The following is a 21,869-nucleotide window of genomic DNA, read 5'->3' on the forward strand; positions in this document are numbered from 1 at the left end:
ATTTACTAATACAAAACTAACTTTGTCACAGCCACATTGCCCTTCCCTGCTAAGTATCTATGGTGGTTTAAATGAGAAATGTCCCTCATTAGCTTTATGCGTCTGAACACATGGTCCCTAGCAGGTGGCCCTGTTTGGGGAGGTTACGAAATCCTTAGGAGGTACAACCTTGATGGAGGAAATGCATCACTGGAGGTGGGCTTTCAGGGTTTATAGGATCACCCTACTTGCTGCTCTAGCTCTGCTTCCTGTATGGATGAAAATGTGACCATCCTGATTTCTACTCTAGCTGCTATGTCATGTGTTCTATGCCATTATGACCTCTAACCCTTTGGAACTATAAGCCAAAATAAACTCTTCATTGCTTTTGGTCATGGTATTTTCACAGTAACAGAAAAGTAGCCAATACAATATCATAATAGTCTTCTCACCTAGGAATCTAAGAGCCTCTCCCCCAAGAGACGAAACACAAGAGCATCATAATGACCAAAGATAAAAAATCTCAGCTCAAGTATATTCATAGGTCAGTGGTAACCTAACACTTGACAAACTACAAAGAACAGTTTCGTGTTGAAAGGTACATTATTATATTTCCATGAATTAAAAACATGATTTCAGTAACTCAATGTCCCAAGGCACCCAAGTACTATCAGACACAGTGAAGATGGGACCTAACTACCTGTGTGCTGAAATGACAGAATCTGGATGAGTTACCAGGGAAAACCAGTCACTATCCTGAATCTAATTTCCCAAAGAAACTCTAGGTGTCACCTCTGCTTGCTGAAGAAGGCAGGTTGCCATAGTTCCAGTACTTTGTCAATTCAGCAATAGCAAAGAACTCACTAAGATTTTGTGCACATTACATTCAATTAAACATATGAGTTTTATTGAAGGAACTTTGAAACAGTTACATGACAGTAACGATACAGATATTCAGCCTACAAAAAATCAATTAACATTTTTAAGTCCTTATAATTTATTTTCTAATTTGTTTCATTTCCATGCTAAAAAGGGAAGCAGGATAAAACAATGAAAAAATGTTCAAATAATCCACAAACTTAGGGAAAGTAGCACAATTTGTATGAATACATGAGAAATGGTCATATCTGCATGGCTAGCTAGTGCCTCTGGATTAGTGTTCTCCAGTATGGTCCTTTATAACTAGAAATTATTCCTGGGCAAACATTAGAACTAAAATAACAACCAAAACAAAAACAGTAGGTAGGAATAAGAGAGTTTCTCACATTAGGTAGATACACAAATATACTAATAGGTGACAGTATGGACAATTAGTATGGTAGGCCATCATGAATTAAAATGTTCTTTGTAGAATTTCATCCATTCCCTTTTATAAAACACCACAGTGAACTCAAGAAATGGGTGTGAAATTTCAGGATATTGAAAGGAGAGCCCCAGAGAATTCCACAGGGTGATGAAGAGGTGGTAGGGCTCTTAGGGGGACCCCACCTCTTCTTTCCAGGAACAGACAATACACATCTAGAAATGGCTATCTCAGATGGAAGTTCTGAGGTTAGTGAAGCAGGGGAGAGTCCTCTATGGAAGTATGAGAAGTGAGAATAGAAACAAACAAAGCTACAGAGAGATACTAACTTTATTCCTGCAGAGAAACTGACAACTGGAAAGAACAGGCCATCGATGTTGAAGTTCTCAAACATTCCTTGAACAGGTTGTCCGTTAATGCGGAACGAGATGCTCGGGGCACTTAGATCTAAACAGCAACTGATGACATCATCAGTTCTCAACAAGTGCTGGTTGGGTGAGCTCACAGTTCGAGCTATACAACCTGTTGAGGGAAACAGTAAGTAAGGTGAAATTTAACACAGAGAATCACCCTCTGAGCCATAGCCAGAGTGATGGACTAAAGCATGAGGGAAGAATGCACTGTGGCGGTTGATGTCCATGGTCAACTGGGTAGGACTTGGAACCACCAAAGCGATAAGCCTCTGGGATTATCTAGACTAGGTTGAGGTGGAGAGCCCCACCTTAAAGGTGGGCAGTATTATCCCCTAGGCTGCAATCTCAAATTCCATAAAGCGTAGAAAGAGAGCTGACATCAGCAATGGTACTCTTTGCTTCCTGGCTGTGCACACAATATCATCAGCTGCCTCCTTCTCCTGCCATCATGCTTTTCCCCACCATGATGGACTGTGTCGCCTAGAACTGTAAGCCAAAATTAATGCTTCCTCACTGTTTTTGACTAGTATCTTGTCACAGTGACAAGACGTGACTAATATATGGACTGTGAGTTTCCAAAATAAATATCATGTGTTAGAACTCTTGCTCAAAAAGAAAGCAAACATTTTATTTTCCAGGAGCTAGAGAGCTTGCCTGGAAAAGGAGCCTTGTCATGTCTAGAAATTTCTGCATGTATATGTATGTTACTGGATGCAGAAATGATCTCAGAGAAAATATAACTATGTCAGAGGATACCTAGGAAAGCATCTAACTGCCAAAAGCCCCTGCCACCTACCACATGACTTGTACAGCCCTTGGCAAATGACTTACCCTCTGAAACTTGACTCCTTTCTGTTTTTGTGTATGTGTTATTATTTTGGGTTGTGCCTTGTTTTGTTTTTCAAGACAGGGTTTCTCTGTGTAGCCCTGGCTTCCTGGGACTCGCTCTATAGATCAGGCTGGCCTCAAACTCAGAGATCCACCTTCTCTCTGCCTGACAAATGCTAGGATTAAAGGCATGTGCCACCATGCCTGGCATTGATTTGTTGTTGTTGTTGTTGTTTTGGTTTTTTGAGATAGGGTTTCTCTGTGTAGTTTTGGTGCCTGTCCTGGATCTTGCTCATGGCACTGATTTCTTATAAGCTGAACACTAAATAGTACCACCTTCTAGAATTAGTGTGCTGAAAAAAGTAATGATTATTTAAAACCAGCAGTCTCAGGCATAGTGGACAGTTGTTGCCCTTTCTCTTACTGCCATCTTTGTTTCATACATACAAAGTAAAGTCAGGATACTGAAAGCAGGAACTATCTCTGTTTTTGCAGTATATTGCTTACTGTGAAAGAATTAAAGGCCAATTTGCTTTTGTTTTATAATGAAATTCACTTTACACATGGTTGTGGTTGGCTTCTTGGGTACAGCACAATACAATGAGAGACATGAAGTTATTTGATGAATGTCATACTTTTCTCTGGACAACCAATGGTCTCAGCCTACTCTTGATGACATCACAAGTCCTCAGCTAATTAGTCCCAAGGGGAATCCACTACACACAGCATACTAGACAAAAAGGGAGGTATGGGTCACCTCAAAACATAGGCTGGTTGAGCTTTGAGGTTTCAAAATCTTGCTCCATGTCCAGTGTCTCTCTCTCTCTGACTGCAGATCAGAATGTAGCTCTCAACTACTTTTCCAGCATCATGCCTTCCATGCCTGCTGTCATGCTTCCAGCCATGATGATAATAGACTAAACTTCTGAAACTGTAAGCCAGTTCCAATTAAATGCTTTATTTTATAATAGTTACCTTAGTCTTGGTGTCTTTTCACAGCAATAGAACAGTGACTAAGATATGTGTATATGTACACATGTGCTCAGGCACACATGTGTGCCATGATGCACCTGTGGAGGTTAGAGGACAACTTGTCCATTCTCTCCTTCTATCATGTGTGTCCTAGGGACCAAACTTGGGTCTTTAGGAAAGCAGCAAACTCCCTTACCAACTGAGCCCTTTCTACATCCCTTATGCTTTGTATAAACACACACACACACACACACACACACACATCTTTTTATGTCTGGCATACCAAGAGTTCTAAGCAAGAACACATTTAAAGCATCAGTGGCAGCCTGGTCTACAGAGTGAGTTCCAGGACAGGCTCCAAAGCTACACAGAGAAACACTGTATCAAAAAACAAACAAAAAACAACAAAAAAGACAAAGAACAGTTTCTACTTTCTAAAATATAGACAATGTTTTGATCTTATCAATACACAACTCTTTCAGCATCTGAATCATTATTAGGTACATCTTCTAGAACTCCCTGAATATTATAAAAAGCAGCTTTAAAAACAAGAAGAAACAAAAACAATACAGCACAGCAGCTCCTGGGAGAAATGTTGATTTCTTGCTAGTGTCAAGATCCACAGTTAATAAGAATGTTTCTATTTTAGCCATGATACTAAAATTACACATTAACTACAATCCAATATATTGTTCAGCTTTATTGACATTGCTGTGATGAAGCTAATGAACCCCTAAGGGTTATCTGTGTCCTCTTCTCTGGAAAGTCTGTAGTGCTCAGCTAAGACAGAGAGTGAGTGAAGAACTTGAGGCCATGGTCCACACAGTATGGAAGCTTCATGACTACATCTCCAGGTAGAGGGCCTCTCCTTGAATGGCCATTCCACTGGACCTTTAGTCCACAGGGAGGAGCAGCACGTAGACTCACAACCTTGGGTGATAAATCCACACTGATCGTTCCCGTGCTGCTCCACAGCACTCCTCTATGCCTTTTTTATTTCAATTCTTTAAAAGTTCCAAGAATTTCACATTCTTGTCCTCGCCTGGGATGCCTCAATAACAATGGTGTACATAGCTGAATTTGGGAGAATAAATGAAGATGTCATTCAAATCTTGATTTGGAGCCAAATCCCTGTTCCAAGGAATACTGGCCTCTAATTACACAATGTACAGTGGTAAAACTTATGTTCTCTCCTAGAAACTGCCAGTTTGATGCTTTCAACCCTACAACAACCATTAAAATGAAGAAAAACACAAGAGCAACCCTAGGAAAGTTGCCTCGGTTAGTAAGAACGTGATGTAGAACTTAGGCAAATTCGACCTACTTTATATTGATCTTTGTAAAGCATGTCATAGCCCCTAAATAGAATAAATGCAGCTTTTAACTACAGCCATAATATGACTTGTAGTTTCTCAGCACTTTAAAAAATGAACAAGGGGCCAGAGAAATGGCTCAGCATTGACGAAAGCTTTTGGCACATTCCCGAGGACACAAGTTCAGATCCCCAGAACCCATATAAATGACAGACATACAGTAGCGTGCATGTCTGTTATCCTAGCACCCCTATGTTGAAATGGGAGAATCTTTGGAGTCTGTGGATTGTACACAGTAGTAATAAGACCCTGTCTCAAATTGTGTGGAAAACAGACTGATACCAGAGGTGGTCCTCTGACCACACACCCACACCCACCACCACCCCCACCCCCACACACACACCTCACACCAAGAAAAAGATTTTAAGGTTAAAAAATAAGTTCTCTTGACAACAGCGTTTCAGGATAATTTTCTCCAGGAATTCTGTGACCTGCCATCTGTCCTATGGCACATCTATACACACATTAAGCTCTGTCCTTATTTTTCTCTTTAGTACCTTTTCATTGAGGCATAAAGCACAGGTTTTAGTTGCATGGCTTGAAGCTTTTCTAATATGTCAAAAGGAAAAGTTGTAATGTAATGTAAGATCAGAAGTAGTGAAGTGCCCAATAAAGAAATTCCAGGCTTTGCATCTGAGGAAACCTTTCCCCCAACCACTGCCTAAAAGGGAAACATTTAAACATGGCTCATTCATCCAGTGGAGGGCCCATTTCCCATGAAGCAATTCTCAGAGGTGAGGGTAATAGAGTTCAGGGCATTATAGATCAAATATGCCATAAAACAGAACTTAGCCCAATGTTAGGCTAAGCGCTCTTTTCCTGTCCTTGGGACCACAGAAAATTACCATGAGAACAAGGAAGGAATTATGGCTCTGATCTGATTGGCTCATGCACTTGGAGGTAGGCAATATAAATTATTCTGAGGCCCCTGACAACAAACTCCAAGAGATGAATGAGCTATCCAAAACATGGCACCCTCATGGCATCTGAACTACCGGCACTAGATAAAGCAGGTCCAATAACTATTATTATGTAGATTTGACTCTACAGAGTGCTTTGAGTTCATTAATCTCACTACTATCAACTCTTGGACTTAATTCACTTAAAATTTTAAGCCTTTTTTCTAGATTTTATTAGGCCTCTACACTATTAAATGAACATCACTCACAACTAAGAGACAAAGTTCAGCTTTTATAACCTAAAGTAACTTTCTATGTCTTTCACACACTAAGTGTAAGATACGTCAAAGTCACACCAGAACTGTCATATAAATGCAGCTTCATGAACTGCCCATGCCTGCAACATGCAGGCGAACCCCAGTACCTGAAAACAATAATACAATGCAAATATAATACTATGTTACTATGTAAGAACTAAACTTTGAAGTAAGCCAAATTATACCTATTTGTGATCTGGAGAAAGAAATACAAATTTTTAACATATAGCATTTGCAACAGGTATTCAAATCACTACTGAGAATTTGGCAGCTGGTATCTTGATTATATACATAGCTTTAAGATTTCCACACCTGCCCAGCCATGCCATGATTGGACTGGTCCCATGGAGCCTTGACTGGCTTTTACATTAGCTCACTGGAATTGAAACCAGTCATTGTATTGTATGGTTTTTATAACAAACATTAAATCTTTGAATATACCAATTAAAGTGATTCAGAAACACCTGAGAATCTTGCAGTTTGTTCGTGCACTAGAATGTCATTTTTAAACACACATTCACAAGCTTTACAGTCCTATGGAAATGTACTATAACGCAATTTTTTTTTTCTGTAGTAAAAAAAAAAATCTGTTTTTTGTTAAACTCTTGTACTCATCGTCTGGGTGTTGAACAACAAGTGTTCTCAGTTTGCAGAAAAGTACAGCAGGTCACAAGACCTCCATCTGTAACTGTCTAAGGAAAAGGGACAATGCCTACCTGACCAGAGGTGAAGGCCATCGAACCCATAGGAGAAGAGGTCATCACCAACGCCATTGCCGCCCCACTCTTCGCCCCCGCCGGGGTACGGGGAATAGCCTTCGGTGGAAGCCCAGCCCACCCGCAGGTGAGTAGCCTCTGCTGTCACGAAGGGCTCTGTGTGGTCCACCATGAGCTCGTAGTACCACTTCTTATACTGTGCAGACCCTTCGCTGACACCCAGGAAGATATTAGGCCTCATGCTTTTAGACAGAAAAAGACAAAGGAAGCTGCTATTAGTTTCTTTACTCATGATTCTAAATATTATTCCTGATTCTCTATCATGTACATGTGTGATAGTCAATGCTGTCAGTTTGACAGACTCTAGAATCATTTAGGAGACCAACCTCTGGACACATCTGTGATCATGTTTCTAGATTCAGTTCACTGAGGTGGGCAGTATCATCCTGGGTGCTAAGGTTCTGGACTAAATAAAGATGAGAAAGCAAGCTAAGAACCAACATTTATCTCTCTGCTTCCTGAATGCCCATGCAAACTGCCCATCCATCTTATGTGTATGTTGCCATGACTTGACCCACCTGTAAGGCAGAATAAATGCTTCCTCCCCATATTGCTTCACTCAGGTATTCTGTCATGACAACAAGTAAGGTAACTGATCCAACATCCTAAACCTACATTTTAACAAATATCACAGAATTACAAAACCACCACTGAGGTGATACCCAGGCAGACAGCACCCCTAGTTTGCTTTGAGTGTACAACACCTGATGCTGGGTTTACTCAGTCAAGTCAATCCAGGGTCCCATAGGACTTTTTTCTTAACTGATCTTTTGAAAATTTCATATCATTAATCAAATGTAGATCATAAAATGAGATACTTGATACAACAAGACCACATAATAAATGGAGCTGCTATTAACACAGGACACATGAATCTTCCTGACATAAGTGCCACGTCACATGGGCTATGATATGGTCAACAGTAGCATGTGACAAAAGAAAGCTGTTATTATCTGTCTACTCCTTCCTGGCTTTGAACAGAAGACTTTTTTTTTTTGACAAGCTTCATTTAAGTCCATTTTAAGAGTGGGCTTACATTCTCTAGTGATCACAAGGAGAAGTGGCAGTATCAGGAAGTACCACTCATTAACATCAGGGCTGACATACAATGAAAGCCTTATCACTCCTGTTCAAACAACACAACACAGGACGCCTGGAGAGCACTGGTTGCTCTTGCAGAGGACTCTGGTTCCGTTCCCACAAGGTGGATGGCCTATAATCTAGCTCCAGGGGATCTGATGCCCTCCTCTTGCCCTCCAGGCATGGATGTAGTACACATACATACCATGCACTCAACCTCATAAAGTGAAAATAAACAAATATTTTAAAAGCTGCAGATCTCACGCCACTTCTGTTTATGGAAGAATAAGGTGGCAGAAGCTTATGGAAGGTCCTAGTTACTCTACCACATAGAGCATATTGTTTTTCTGGTTTATTGATTTAGTACTACCTAGCTCAGCTTCCACAGACAGACCCAAGGATTACCCCAGTCCTAACCTCATCATCTGTAAAAATTACACAAGAGCAGGACTGAAGAAAGCTCACAAAATACAGACAGCACAGGCCATGGGCAAATTGGAACAGTAGCACTAGGTAGCTTGTAGGTGACACTGTCAGATTCCCTAAAAGGCTGATCTGGTGGAAAATGCCATTTCATTAGCTATTTAGTTTGAAATGTGTTAGACTTGGGCACTATCTTTTTTATCACCGATAGAAGGCACATTCTCGGGATACTGAAGAACAATGTGACTTCTTACATCTACCTACAGCTATATCCTTGCATATTACTGCAGCTACAGCATGCTTCTGAAGAAGCCAGTGGCAATCTGTCCACACATGAAAGAGAACAGAAACTTTTACACATGTGTTTGCAGTAAACAGTTCATCTATTATTATTTTATTAGCCTTTCTACTAGGTAGAAAACAATACTTGTTCAGTCGGGGAACACACACAAATCCCTAGTAAAATAAACAGACCTCCTGCTGGCTTCCCTAGAGAGATAGCTTCTTGCAGTGGTGTGGATGACAATGTCCATGGGAACTTACCTACTGACGTGATTCACAAGACGAGTCTGTAGTAAGAGATCTCGTCCTGGCAGAAGATTGTCGCAGATGAGATGCTGGTTAGAACGGACAGCAACCCCATGGCAAACACAGAGAGAGCACAACACGTCCAGGACCTGGGGAGGGAGAGCATGTCCAGCTGACTCTGACCTCATCAATAGCACTTTCCACAAGGCAAACAACCCCAACTGTGATTGTTCCCGTCATCTCTCCTCTCTCTCCCTTTGTCTCTCTAGCTCTCTGTCTCTCTCTGTGTGTCTCTCTCTCTGTCTGTCTGTCTGTCGCTCTCTCTCTCTCTCTGGTATGCATGCACATGTATATACATGTTCAAATGTGTGTGGACATATATGTGTATATGTGCATGTGAAAGACAGGTTGATGTTGAGCATCTTCCTGAATCATTCTCTCTGCCTTACATATTGGGGCATGGTCTCTCACTTGAACCCAGAGCTTACCAACTTGACAACTCTAAATCCAGCTTGTCACCTATTTCTGCCTCCCAATCACTGGGATTATAGGAAGCAGTCACAGTTTTCCAGCAAGCTTATAGATGAGAGGGACATGAACTCTGAGTCTCAGGCTTTCAAAAGCTCTGTATCATGTCTCACCCACAGCCTCAGCTCAGTCATTTTAACATGACAGTGTATGTCCCAGTGACTCTCCATTTTCTTTTACATACAAAGCAAAAATTGTTTGTACTCTCATGGTTACAATGACTTTATATGAAACAATCTTACTCCATGGTAACTAAGGATGAAAAATATCCATGAAAATTTCAACATCTTGAAATTATCTTCTGTTGGTATATCTCTTAGTTTATTAATTTATTTTAACTGATACATGAAGACAAAAAACATACTGATGTATAGGCTATCAGGTTTGGTGATATATTGTGTACCCTAATAAAATTTACCTGAAGATCAGAGAACAGAACAAGCCACTAGATTAAACATAAAAGCCAGGCAGTGGTGGCACACATACCTTTAATCCTAGCACTCAGGAGGCAGAGATCCATCTGGATCTCTGTGAGTTCAAAGCTACCCAGGAATGAGATTGACTTAGTCTAGGAGAGAAATAGAGCCAGGCAGTGGTGGCACACACCTTCAATCCTAGTACTAAGCAGAACACATGCCTTTAGTCCCAGGAAGTGATGGCTAGGCAGAGAAAGGTATATAAGGCTCGAGGAGACAGGAACTAAAGGCTTTTTGGCAGAGCCATCCCTTACAGTTAAAGGCTTTTTCAGCTGGAGCCTTTCGGGTGAGGACTCAGAGGATTTCAGTCAGAGGATTCACGGAATTGGTAAGGTAAGACATGGCAGTGGCTTGTTCCTTTGTCTCGCTCATCTTTCAGCATTTACCCCTCTGGTTTTTTTTATTATTATTATTAAAAGAACATTTAGCAATTCATGTTACAATCAGGTATGCTTAAATGCATACACATGTTGTCTGTTTTAAATCACTATATACATGCTAGATATTTTGACCTCTCAGTATTTCACTCCTTTTAGGCTTGTTGGACATTTACCCCATCTTTCTCACTGGTTTATACTTTCAGTAGGCAATTACATGCACATAGCTCAAAATACCTATCATTTCATTTTGGTAAAAAACATTTCAAATCCTTTCTTCTAGCCTTTTGCAATCTATAGCCAAGTCCCCACCATGTAATGATTCTAGAATTCACTCATGGAAATCAAACAGCTCCCTTACCTTGTGGTTTCTTCCATGTTTGTCTAAAAGTGAGATGATGGATTTGATATGTCCTTCTTTGATGATATTCAGAGCTTCTGGGCTCTCCACTAGCACGCAGTGGAGGACCTCCAGAATGCCTACAGACAATGAAAGGGGGAAGAAGGTTGAGGCTTTGGGAAGCTGTTCTTTTTTCTTTTTTTCATTCAACCGCACTCGATCTGTTTGACATGTAATTACTTTGTGCTCAATGTGTTTGCCACAGGGCACTGTGGGAAGCAACAGGTGGCATTTGTCAGAACAGACAGATATCCAAAGTCAACGGATCCCGGTGGAGAGCAGTATGGAGCTTAGCGGAGGAAGGTGACTGTATCTCGCGAGTATAATAGAGAGCAGTATGACAGGCTTGGAGGACTCAGCAAATGTATCCCCCTCCAGATAGTCACGGAGAGGAGGGGGCAGAACAGCAGTACAGGCTTGAGTGGCAGGCACACCAGGGTGGGCCAGTATGCGAGACAAGCATGGAAGGGCAGTAGCTTAGGGCAGATTCTGAAGCTTTCTGGCATTAGAAACCTAATCCTAAACCAGCAAGAGGGATAGGCAGGTAAAGGCACTTGAAGCCAAGGCTGACAACCTAAATTGGATCTGGGGGGCCGGGGGGGGGCGACTTTCATTTAAAAAACAAAAGAAATAAACAAAATTGTACAGAAATGAAAAAATATAAACTATAATCATCACAAAAGTATAATAAGCCTTTTTCTTAAGGTTTATAAAAGAACAGAGGCAAAATGGGTTTCATTTTCAGAATGTTTAGTGTATGTATACTTGAAAAGCTCACTGAAAACCATGTTCCTTTTTTTTTTTTCCTATGTCCCATCATTGGACCAGCAAAATGGCTCAGGCTGATAAAGGTGCTTGATGCAAACCCATTCAACCTGAGCATGATCCCCAGGATACACATGACTAAAGTCTCAAGCTGTCCTCTGACCTCTACAGGTGCACCGTGGCATGCTTGACCATACATACACATGTGCACTCGTCATCCTGAGCCCAATACAGAATATGATGCCAGCGGTGGGAAAGTACTTTTAGTAGGTTTCCCATGCTATCCTGTCTTTTATTTCGCTCCATTATTTATTACTACAGAGGACATGGATGCATAGTTTTATTAATACAGTTTTATGGTACTTTCCTAATGCATACATTTACTGACAGTGGCTGCTTCCCACTACAAATCGGAACTGAGAGACTGTACTAAAGACCTTAGGGCACACTGGCTATAAAATATATATCTGGATGCTATAACCTGAGGTCATGAGGGCTGATTCTTTATGAATAATCTGTGCCTTTACAGAGGAGGAAGGCTACAAGAGCATGCTTTTCCCTGACACCTGGGAAAGGAAGAGCTGTCAATGAGAGAGGAGATCCGTACCCCAAACCAAAAGGCGCTGTCCATGTGGTATTTTGAACCAGCCACCCAGACTGAGGCATTGGCCTTTTACAGAAAAGTTAGCCAGCCTCTGCTGTACTCAGGGAAAAAAAACAAACAAAACAAACAAACAAACAAACAAACAAAAAACACCAAGCAATAGAAGACTGAGAACAGGTTGTATTAGCAAACAATGGCTCACAAAGCTCATAGTATGCTCAAAATTGAATGCATCAGGAGAGGTATATGGCTAGATCTGGATGTGAACAGCATATCCTACAGAAGAGAAGAGCAGTAATGTGAGAAGAAACCACTGACAACAGAGTGGAGGCAACAACAAGAAAATCATTAGAAGCTCCTGGGTCATCTCTGCTCATGTACACAGTGGTGCACAGTAAGGAAGACTATCTCAAACAAAGGTAGGAAGCAAGAACCCAACATCCAAGATTGTCCTGTGATCTCCACATGCATGCCATGGCATGTGCACACTTGTGCTCTCTCTCTCTCTCTCTCTCTCTCTCTCTCTCTCTCTCTCTCTCTCTCTCTCTCTCTCACACACACACACACACACACACACACACACACACAACATACATACACTTACCAAGAGTAATGTACCCAAAGATTAAAATAAGAAATGATTTGAGTTTCAGTATAAGATAAATGACTAATTTATTTTTAAGTCTTCTGGCAAACAGAAAAGGGGAAAAAAGAAAGAAGCAGCATGGAATTTTCTTTCTTTTCGTTAACAAGGGCTAAATCATAAAAGCAAATGGAAGTTACCCTAAATAGGATTTCCACATCTTACCCAAATGTAGAAAGAAAAAAAAATTGTATATCACATTAGTATTCAAAATTTTAAAGTTTAAAAATCATGACTGCAAGAGCTGTGGCTTCAAGCCTAACTGAGAAAATACATAATTACATATACTTTGAATTTTCAGACTGTTTTTGAGGCCGAAGAGGAAAATCAACTCATTATTTCTCAAACTCACGTGACATTGAGGAGGGAGAAAAGTTGAGAAGGGTTAAGTTTGAAAATAGAACACAATTTGGCAAAATCAGGAGAGAGATGGAGACTGGAGCCAGTGCGCAGTATTCTAATGCATACACAAAGTAGCGGAACACACTTGGGGAGAAGCATGAGAATCAATAAGCCAAGAAGAGAGACTGAGGTTTAGGACTGGAAGGCAGGTGTGAGTCCAGAGTTTCCCCGGGGTAACTGAGAGAGAGCAAAAACACAGAGCAGTGCAACTATAATGTGCAGTTCAGCCTCATTAGGATTCTGATGGCTGCTCCCTTCAATCAGAGGAGCCAGGATTTATGAAGGACAGAGAAACTACATTTGCCAAAGGACAGTTAGGAAAAAGGAATGTCAGTTTCAAGACAGTTTATGATTTAAACGCCAGATGACCATATCAGAAATTTGATACTATTCAATTTTTTTTTAATTAGGATACATTGTTATGTCTCAAAAAAGATGATAGAGGTTGGAGATGTGACTCAGTTAGTTGATAGTGTGTTTGCTTAGCAGGCAGGAAGCGCTGGGTTTGATCCCCAGCACTGCTTAAAACCAGGCGTGGTGGCACACACCTGTAATCCAGCACTAGGGAATTGGAGACTACAGGATCAGAAGTGCAAGGTCATCCTCCACTGCTGTGGATTTGATTGATAAATAAAACACTGATTGGCCAGTAGCCAGGCAGGAAGTATAGGCGGGACTAGCAGAGAGGAGAATTGAGAGAACAGAAAGGCAGAGAGGAGGAGACGCCAGCCTGCCGTCCAGGGAGCAGCATGTAAAGGCAGCAAGTAAAGCCACAGAATATGTGGCGACATAGAGATTAACAGAAATGGGCTGAGTATAAGAGTAAGAGCTAGACAATGGTAGGCCTGAGCTAATGGCTGAGCAGTTTAAATAATATAAGCATCTGTATATTTATTTTATAAGTGGGCTACGGGACTGCTGGGGCTTGGCGGGACCCAGACAGAAAAATTCTAGCTACACTCCACTACACAGTGAATTAAAGGCTTGCTTGGGTTACAGGAGACTGTCTCAAATAACAGAGGCAATTTGAATCATAAACACTACAAGATGCTCCTATGCCACTTTTGGCACTATGGTTATTGGTTTTAGTTATTTTTTTTCATTCATCAGTTTGTTACTGAGTCCATCCAATGGGCCTATCTCTGTAAGCTCTTTGGTCTGAGCAAAATGAGGAGCAAAGATAACATTACTCCAGAGCTCATAGCTCTGGAATGCTAGGATTAAAGGCGTGTGCTACCACTGCCTAAACCCCTATGTTTAATATTGTGGCTGTTCTGTTCTCTAACCCTAGGTAAGTTTATTAGGGTGCATAATATTTTGGGGAACACAATACCACCACAAGTGGCCACACATTAAAAAAGAAAAGAAAGAAAAAGAGAGGGGGGAGGGAGGGAAAGTGAAAGGAAGGGAGGGACAATCATTTTGGTCAACTGTCAATAACTCCTTTGATAAGCAATGGGGTCCAGCAGCACATTCCCCTTCTATGCCAGAATTTGGGCTGGACTGATCTTGTGCAGGTCTTGTGTAGGAAACCACAGCTCCTGTGAGTTCATGAGTGCAATGGCTGTGCCCAGTGGTTCCTGCCACACTGGCAGCTCTGAAGGGTATTCATGCTACAGTACTCATAATTTTCAGGGGCTCAGCCTCACATCAATGCTTAAATAGACAAGGACATCCTTGGGTCCTTCCTTAGCAGAAATTGAAGAGAAACTGACACTCACAGAACAAGGCAAGTTTCCAGGTCATGTGATTGGGTATCTGTTACCCCAAGAATCATAAAGTAGGCTGCAGACAGCACATTTGCCACTGCTTATCCCAATTTCCCTTACAAATGTACCAAAGAAATCTATTTTATTTCTAAATAAAATCTCTAGAAAAGATAAAGAACCACCAGAAAATAATAATGAAAGACACCACTGAGGCAGAAGTAGATATAGTGTGTATGTATAGTAAGTCTGCCCATTTGAGAACTTACAGTCCTAGTGAGTAACAAAATACATTCTAGAAGCCATAGACCTGTCAGTCATTGTACAATCTAGGGTGCACCACCCATGACTAAGCCAACCAGGAAACATCTGCATCTGTACCCCAGAATCCAGCAAGCCTCGCCATCCCATCACCCTTAGCACTCACTGCACCACAACTAGAAGTGAACAATGGTCTTCAAGTAACCATGGAAAATAATTGTAAACTCACTCAGCTCCATGTCACGAAGCAGGGCACTGTATATTTCTGACTCTGAAATAGCCAAAGAACTCTTTCATTGTAAGAACCATTTTCTAGAGATGTAATTTGCCACCCCCCTGCTCTACCTGCTGTAAGAAAAGCACTCTGAAGAAGAGAAAAAGGTCAGGAAACCTAGGAGCTTTGAACATTTTACATTGTTTTGGCCCATTTAAAAGGGTTCTGTTTCATTTGGAGTTTCCTCTGAGTGATCCCCCTGCCCCACTTGCTACATATCATCTTGTTGATAAAATACAGCAAAATACAAGAAGCCTCCAAATGAAGGCTCCATTCTTTCTTTGTCTCTTCCTTCTGAGTTGCAGCTTACTGCTTTCTGGAGAAAGGAAGTGAGTAGAGCACCACTTCCTCCTGGTGTGGCTCAGGAAGGTTTGATTTTTGACCAGGAGAGAATTTTTAAATGTTGACCACACCTAACTACTAAATTAGGATCTTCTTATTATTAATACTTTATTTCAAGCACTTGGAGTAAATAGTTTTACAAAATGCATTCTATATTTTCCTGCATTCTTAAGTAATTGCAACATGAAGCATGGTTTACAAGTCCTGACCACCTTAGATCATCACATAAAAACACCACTTTTATTGTTTCTACAGGTCAGTGTAGGAAACATAGCTGTCTATAGCGTGGAATGTTAGGAATATTAGGGTATATAAAGAGGTACTGACCCCAGTGGCTGTCACCAAAGTTTTCTTTAGAAAATTTCCAGTGCTATTGTGATTGATTTAGTTTAGTTTAGTTTTGCTTTGAGTTTTGCTTTTGGTTTTTTTCCTGAGACTGGAGAATATAATCCCTCCAATATCTCATGGTGGACTTTCTGTAAAATACAAAGCTTTAAATCAAAAGCTAATATTGGGCTCAGCAGAAAAACTATTTTCCATGTAAGCATGGGGACAGAAATTTGGACCCCCTAGAATCCATGTGAAAGCCAGAGGCATCTGTAATCCCTGGGCTCCTGTAGTGAGAATGGAGATGGAGACAAAGATCCCTGAAATCTCTTGGGTCAGCGAGCGTCCCATTAGAAATGAGGCAGAAGGTGAAGACTGATGCCCAAAGTTGTCCTCTGACCTTTACATGCTCACTATTGCATGTGTGTGCACATGCACACATGCACACACACACACACACACACACACACACACACACACACACACACACACACACCACTACCACCAGATGTTTTGAAAACTAGAATCATGTCTCCAATGAAAGAGCCTCTTTCTCTTTCTCTGTGTCATAAGAGCCATCTGAGTTGGTGTCACTCAAGTAGCTGTCTCTTTTTAGTTCAACATGTCACATCTAACCATGTATCAAGGAGGAAGTCTTCATAGGACACCAGAGGATAAGACACTCTTGTCCAAGTAGTGGAAGTCATGTCTTTAGAGTATGAAGAACTTCAAAATTCCAAAAATCATTAACTATGATAACTTTAGGGTGTTTAGACCACCCTGTATCCAGGAATTGAGCACTGTTTCAAAGCTCTGACATCTGAAGCCCCCTAAGAACCCTGCACTGGCCCTGCACTAGAGGGGAGTTGGCAGGCTTCCTATGTAAGAACACATCCATCACTATAAAACTGTGCAGGTACAGAGCACTCCAAGTGTCAGCAGAGAGGCTCCGAGGCCTACGGCTGAGCTTTTCTCACTCAGGTCTTCATTCATCTATTGATGTTCCCAGTAAATCATTTGGAAAGTGCTTTGATTCATAACTTTCTTTGTTCTGTTACTATATGAACATCAGGAAACTGCATCTACATTGGGACATGGAATTTGGGGTAACCTAAATCTATGTTCCCAGGCCATGGTCACTCATGTTTGGCTCTAGAATGGACTACTTTCCTCTTCCCGGAGCTCTGTAGTTGCAGCAACCCTCTCAGGGGCAACAGTGACTCAATTAATCGATAAAAAAATATTCAACCAATTAAAAGGAAAACACATAATGCTGAACATGCAAAATTGCTTTGTCTTAAAGAACAAGAAACAGAAGTAAACAAGAAGGAACACCATACATGTCAAGGAGAAAACTAGGAACATACCAGAGGACGCTTCCAGTCTTTCCAGTCTGCTGATCAGCCAGTCGAGGGAACCAGAAAATTGAGCACAGTTTTTACGATTTCCTCTAATTAGAGCCGCTGTAAAAGAAGAACTTGCATTAATGTGACTTTCAAGTTCAAGGACCAAGGTAAGATTGCACAAGGTATAAAATATGGGATGGGGAGAACAAAGCATCTCCCAGTGTCGTCTAAACCATATGCAAATGCAACTACGGTCATATTCACACACACAAACCTGGGTATTTTTGAAACTGTCTTGGCATCTTTGGGAGGGGACTGAAAACTGCTCTTCTCATTAGAAGGCAAACAATTCCAGAATGTAACGATTCACACAGGGAGGTGATAATGAAAAGTAGCAGAAACCAGTGCTCTGGAAGTTTCCCCACTTGGATTCTAACATGTATTGCTTTTAATTAGCCACCAGACTGAACTATTTGATCTCTCCAGAGCCCAATTTTCACACCTATACTCCAAAGAAGTTAAGAACACATCAGATTTCCTGAGACAAAATAAAAGGGCATACAGCTAGCAGCTATGATGCTAACAAGTGTGTTGGGAGATGTAACTAAATGAGGCAAGGGAAGACGACGGCAGGCTGACAACTAATAAAGTTGTAAGCCACTCACGTCTACAGACCTCTCTTCATTTAGAGGTCTCCAATCATATAAAAGACTGAAACAACTGAGAGAAAGCTAGTTTAACTTTTCCTAGACTTAGGATTCTCAACTTCTTTAACTAAAGACACTTTTTCACATGAGATTTTGAAATGACAATTATTTCAACCAAGTTTATATACTCAAAAAAAATTCAATTTTCCATTTAAAAACTCAGCAGATTCAGTTCTGTGACAGAAAGTCTAGTATTTTTCTTTAACAGAAGTGCTATGCTTAGACCCGTAAGACTGTTCAGAAACAGTGTAAGTGCTCGAAGGTGTAGGTGAGATTTTTGAACAGCATGATAGTTAAAGGCAGAAAGATATCCCCAGAGGGACAGTCATTATCCACAGTCTTGCCACACTAGGAAGTAGATTGAAGGAATGGAGAAACAGGGCTCTTGCCTGCAACCTACTGCTTAAGAACAAGAGGGTGAAAAGCCTTCAGTTAGACTGCACAAACCGCACTTAAAGATGCCCTTCACATCTCCTTCCAAAGTAAGTCAACGAAAAGTTGATTCGTGCTCTGACAGTAAAATGGAAAAACACAAAGGACAAGAAGTTTTCTCTCCCTCTGCCTGAAGGGAGACACAGGAGCCTCAGGAACAGGATAAATGGAGCATGCGCAGTGACTGGGGCTGGGGACAGGTGCCTGCCAAATCAAGCTTGATCCTCAAGACCTAGATATGGTGGAAGGAATGAACTGAGTCCCGCAAGCTGTCCTTTGACTTCCACCTGTGTACCTTGACATGTCTGTGCCTCCTGCTCCTCCAACAGCCTACAATGCGCACAAATAAAAAAATTAATTAATAAGATAAAGTATTGCCCTTCTAAAAGAAAAATGATGGCAGCCATATTCATCATGCCAGTCTTCATATGATGACCATTCTCTCCTGCAAAGTGCAGTGTAACTTTAATGTGGGCAGAACATTCCAGTATAGGGCACAAGACAACATTCTTTCCTAATGCTAGAAACACACAATCCCTACGACCTTCATTAACCATTTTCTTACTGCCTTAATCTCTAAGGCTTTTCATCTTCCACACCTCCTATTTTCCCTCAGTTAAGAATTGTTGACATCAGGGTACTGGGCCCTGTGAGCAGCCCTGAGAATGCAAGGGAGTGTAAATGGTGAACAGAATACGGGGGGCTGGCAAAGTCTCCCTGTGCTGGATTTTAAGTTCTTTTAAATCTAATATTCCGCCTTATTAAATCTCTTCACAGTGCAGAAGGTACAAGAGAAGTGACTTCTCCGCTGTACAAATGAATAGCTAGCTGCAAGTGTACACACCAAGAATATCCAGTGCGTAAATAACTGTAATTCATCTCCTGTGCAATAAAAACACTCTAACTAAGCTCTTCAGAAGCAACTGCAAGTTCATGCAACTAATTTTTATCAATGTTGAATAATTTAAAATCTTTAAACTTTTATCTAGTCAGAATGTGAAAGTAAGTATTATTGGTTTTCTCTGTTGGGTGTGTATCTATGTCTATGAGAGGTCTGGGCTATGTCACCCATGCAGGTATGGTACTTGTTGAGCAGAAAAGGCCACTCCTAATTCATCATTACTGTACTCAGCCTCATTGTTGGGAACTAGTTTTAAACATCATTATTATGTGCTGGAGAGATGGCTCAGTGGGTAAAGTACTTCTTGTTGACTCTGATGATCTGAGTCAATCTAAGGGACTCATATAGTAGAAGGAGAGGTCAGAGTTGTCCTCCGACCTCCACACGTGCACTGTGGTACATAAGCTCACATGGATATACACCCACAATAAACAAAATTCTTATTTTACTATACAATTGGATGGCTGTAACAAAAACATCCCCATAGAATCAGGTATTTGAACACTCAGTCTCCAGTCGTTGATGCAAGGGGAGGAGGTTTAGGAGTGGTGGCCTCCTTGGAGGAAGTATGTCACTGGAGGTGGGCGTTGAGAGTTTAAAGACTCATCGTTTATTATTGGGTCTCTCAGCTTCACATTTGCAGTTAAGATGTGAGTTCTCACAACCCTGCTCCAGCATCCTTGCCTGCTGCTTGCTATGACAAACTCTTATTTGCCCTCTGGGACTACAAGTCCAAATAAACTCTTTCTTCTATAAGTTGTCCTGGTCATGGTGTTTTATTACAGCAACAGAGAGGTAACTAACATATACAAGAACTCCATTATCCATTTCTTATTTCTTGTGAGCCCAACTTAAAATCGTGTGATTTTCTGAAATCTTTTTGACTTAAAAAAGAAAATGTAACATGAATTTCACAGAAGCAGTGCTTTGCATTCTGAACACTATTTCTGAGCTATGGATATGGCATTCAAGGTTCTCTTTGCGGTGCTGGGTAATTAGATCCAGTCCACCATGTCATCATAAGGGCCAGTAGCTGATACCCAATAATATATTAACAGCAATTGGGGAACACACATCCTTAATAAATTGCTTGAGCCCTTCTTCCTTTAAAATAGGCTTTGGCACAAAGCTACACAGAGAAACCCTGTCTCGAAAAACCAAAATAATAATAATAAAAATAAAATAAAATAAAATAGGCTTCATACTGGATGATTGTATCCATTTGTGGAGTGACATCAGTTCTCTAAGCACTTTAAGACAGACTATGCTAAACAATAATGTCTGAGAGGTTAATATCTCAGACACATTTTCAATTTACTGTATATTCAACTTATGAAGTGCTTATGAAGATGTGTCTAGCATGCTCTGAAGAGCACCTGCAGTATTCTGATATCCTGTCTTCATATTCACATAGCTCTAAATTTTGACAAACTTTCCCAGAAGAATGACAGACTCAGAGAATTATCAGTGGATTGAAACCTCAATGTCAGGCCAGGAAACTCTTACTCATCAGCTCTGTTCAGTCAGCACTGGGGACATGACATATTCCATACACTGTACTAGGTAGGTGCTGGGAAGCGACACAAAGTCAGAAGCCATCTCACTAGCCTCTCACAATCTGCAAATGCACAGCCCATAGGCTCTCCACAGCACAGTCAGCAGGGGCTGAGAGAAGGAGAATCTGAAAGGTCTAAGAACATGTAGATTACTAAGCAGACACTTAAAATCCACTAAAAACTGGAGGTGAAGAATTTAAGAGAGCCTTAGAGAGATGGGGACATTGTCCCTGAGGATGAGGGACCTTGGCAACTACAGTTGGGCTAATCCTGACCAAAGATGCTGGAGTAAAAGAAGCACCCAGGGAATCAGGTGTCTGTCCTCTATTGATCATAGGAAGGAAGTGCCACAATGAGGCTGCCCTGTGTCTGCTCAGTGGGGACACTGAAGTAGCAGGGTGGCTTTAAGGAAAAGCTAGTGTCACTAGGTGCACACAGCCACAGAGGGGTTAACAAAGAGCCACCCAGATGAGGGTAGTTCCTGACTCACCACAGGAACTTTAAGAAAAACAGGTTTTTCTGGGAAACCCCAATATGCCTACAAGAGAAAGTGGCTCTTAGCTACTGCCAGGCCCCCAAGGATGTCAGCCTTGATCTCCTGCACTGAGTGTATAGCCATATAACCAAGTACCAACAGTGCGGTCTCCCTCTCTTCACCACCCTCTCTTCACTCCTGATTTAGGAGTAGCTGTCTGGAAAAAAAAATGCTTAAGAAGATGACGTCCAGGTCATGTTCAGGCTTACAAACACAGGGCCAAGCCCACACACAGGCAGTGGCTTCTTGGACCTATGGGAACACACCAGGCTCTGTGGCCTTCTTTGCCCAACTGCCCAGCCTTCTAAAAGTGTTAAGAGTTGGTGTCCTCATGCCAGCAAAATGGCTCAGCAGGAAAAGGCACTTGTTGCCAAGCCAGACCCTTAAGTTTGATCT

General features: G+C 41.3%; 1 protein-coding gene across 2 annotated transcripts in view; it reads right to left on the bottom strand.

Moving 5' to 3' along the window:
* Positions 1-21,869, bottom strand: part of Ryr2 (ryanodine receptor 2) — a 581,527-nt gene that overhangs the window by 247,707 nt on the left and 311,951 nt on the right. For both annotated transcript variants that reach the window (XM_076572925.1, XM_076572926.1), the window contains 5 exons: positions 17,364-17,459; positions 10,634-10,752; positions 8,907-9,040; positions 6,801-7,042; positions 1,612-1,804 (listed from right to left, as the gene is read on the bottom strand). In XM_076572925.1, the coding sequence (XP_076429040.1) occupies positions 1,612-1,804; positions 6,801-7,042; positions 8,907-9,040; positions 10,634-10,752; positions 17,364-17,459 (784 nt within the window). The remainder of the gene's footprint in view (positions 1-1,611; positions 1,805-6,800; positions 7,043-8,906; positions 9,041-10,633; positions 10,753-17,363; positions 17,460-21,869) is intronic.

This window comes from Peromyscus maniculatus, chromosome 5 (genome assembly GCF_049852395.1).
Source record: "Peromyscus maniculatus bairdii isolate BWxNUB_F1_BW_parent chromosome 5, HU_Pman_BW_mat_3.1, whole genome shotgun sequence".
Classification (NCBI taxonomy): Eukaryota; Metazoa; Chordata; class Mammalia; order Rodentia; family Cricetidae; genus Peromyscus; species Peromyscus maniculatus.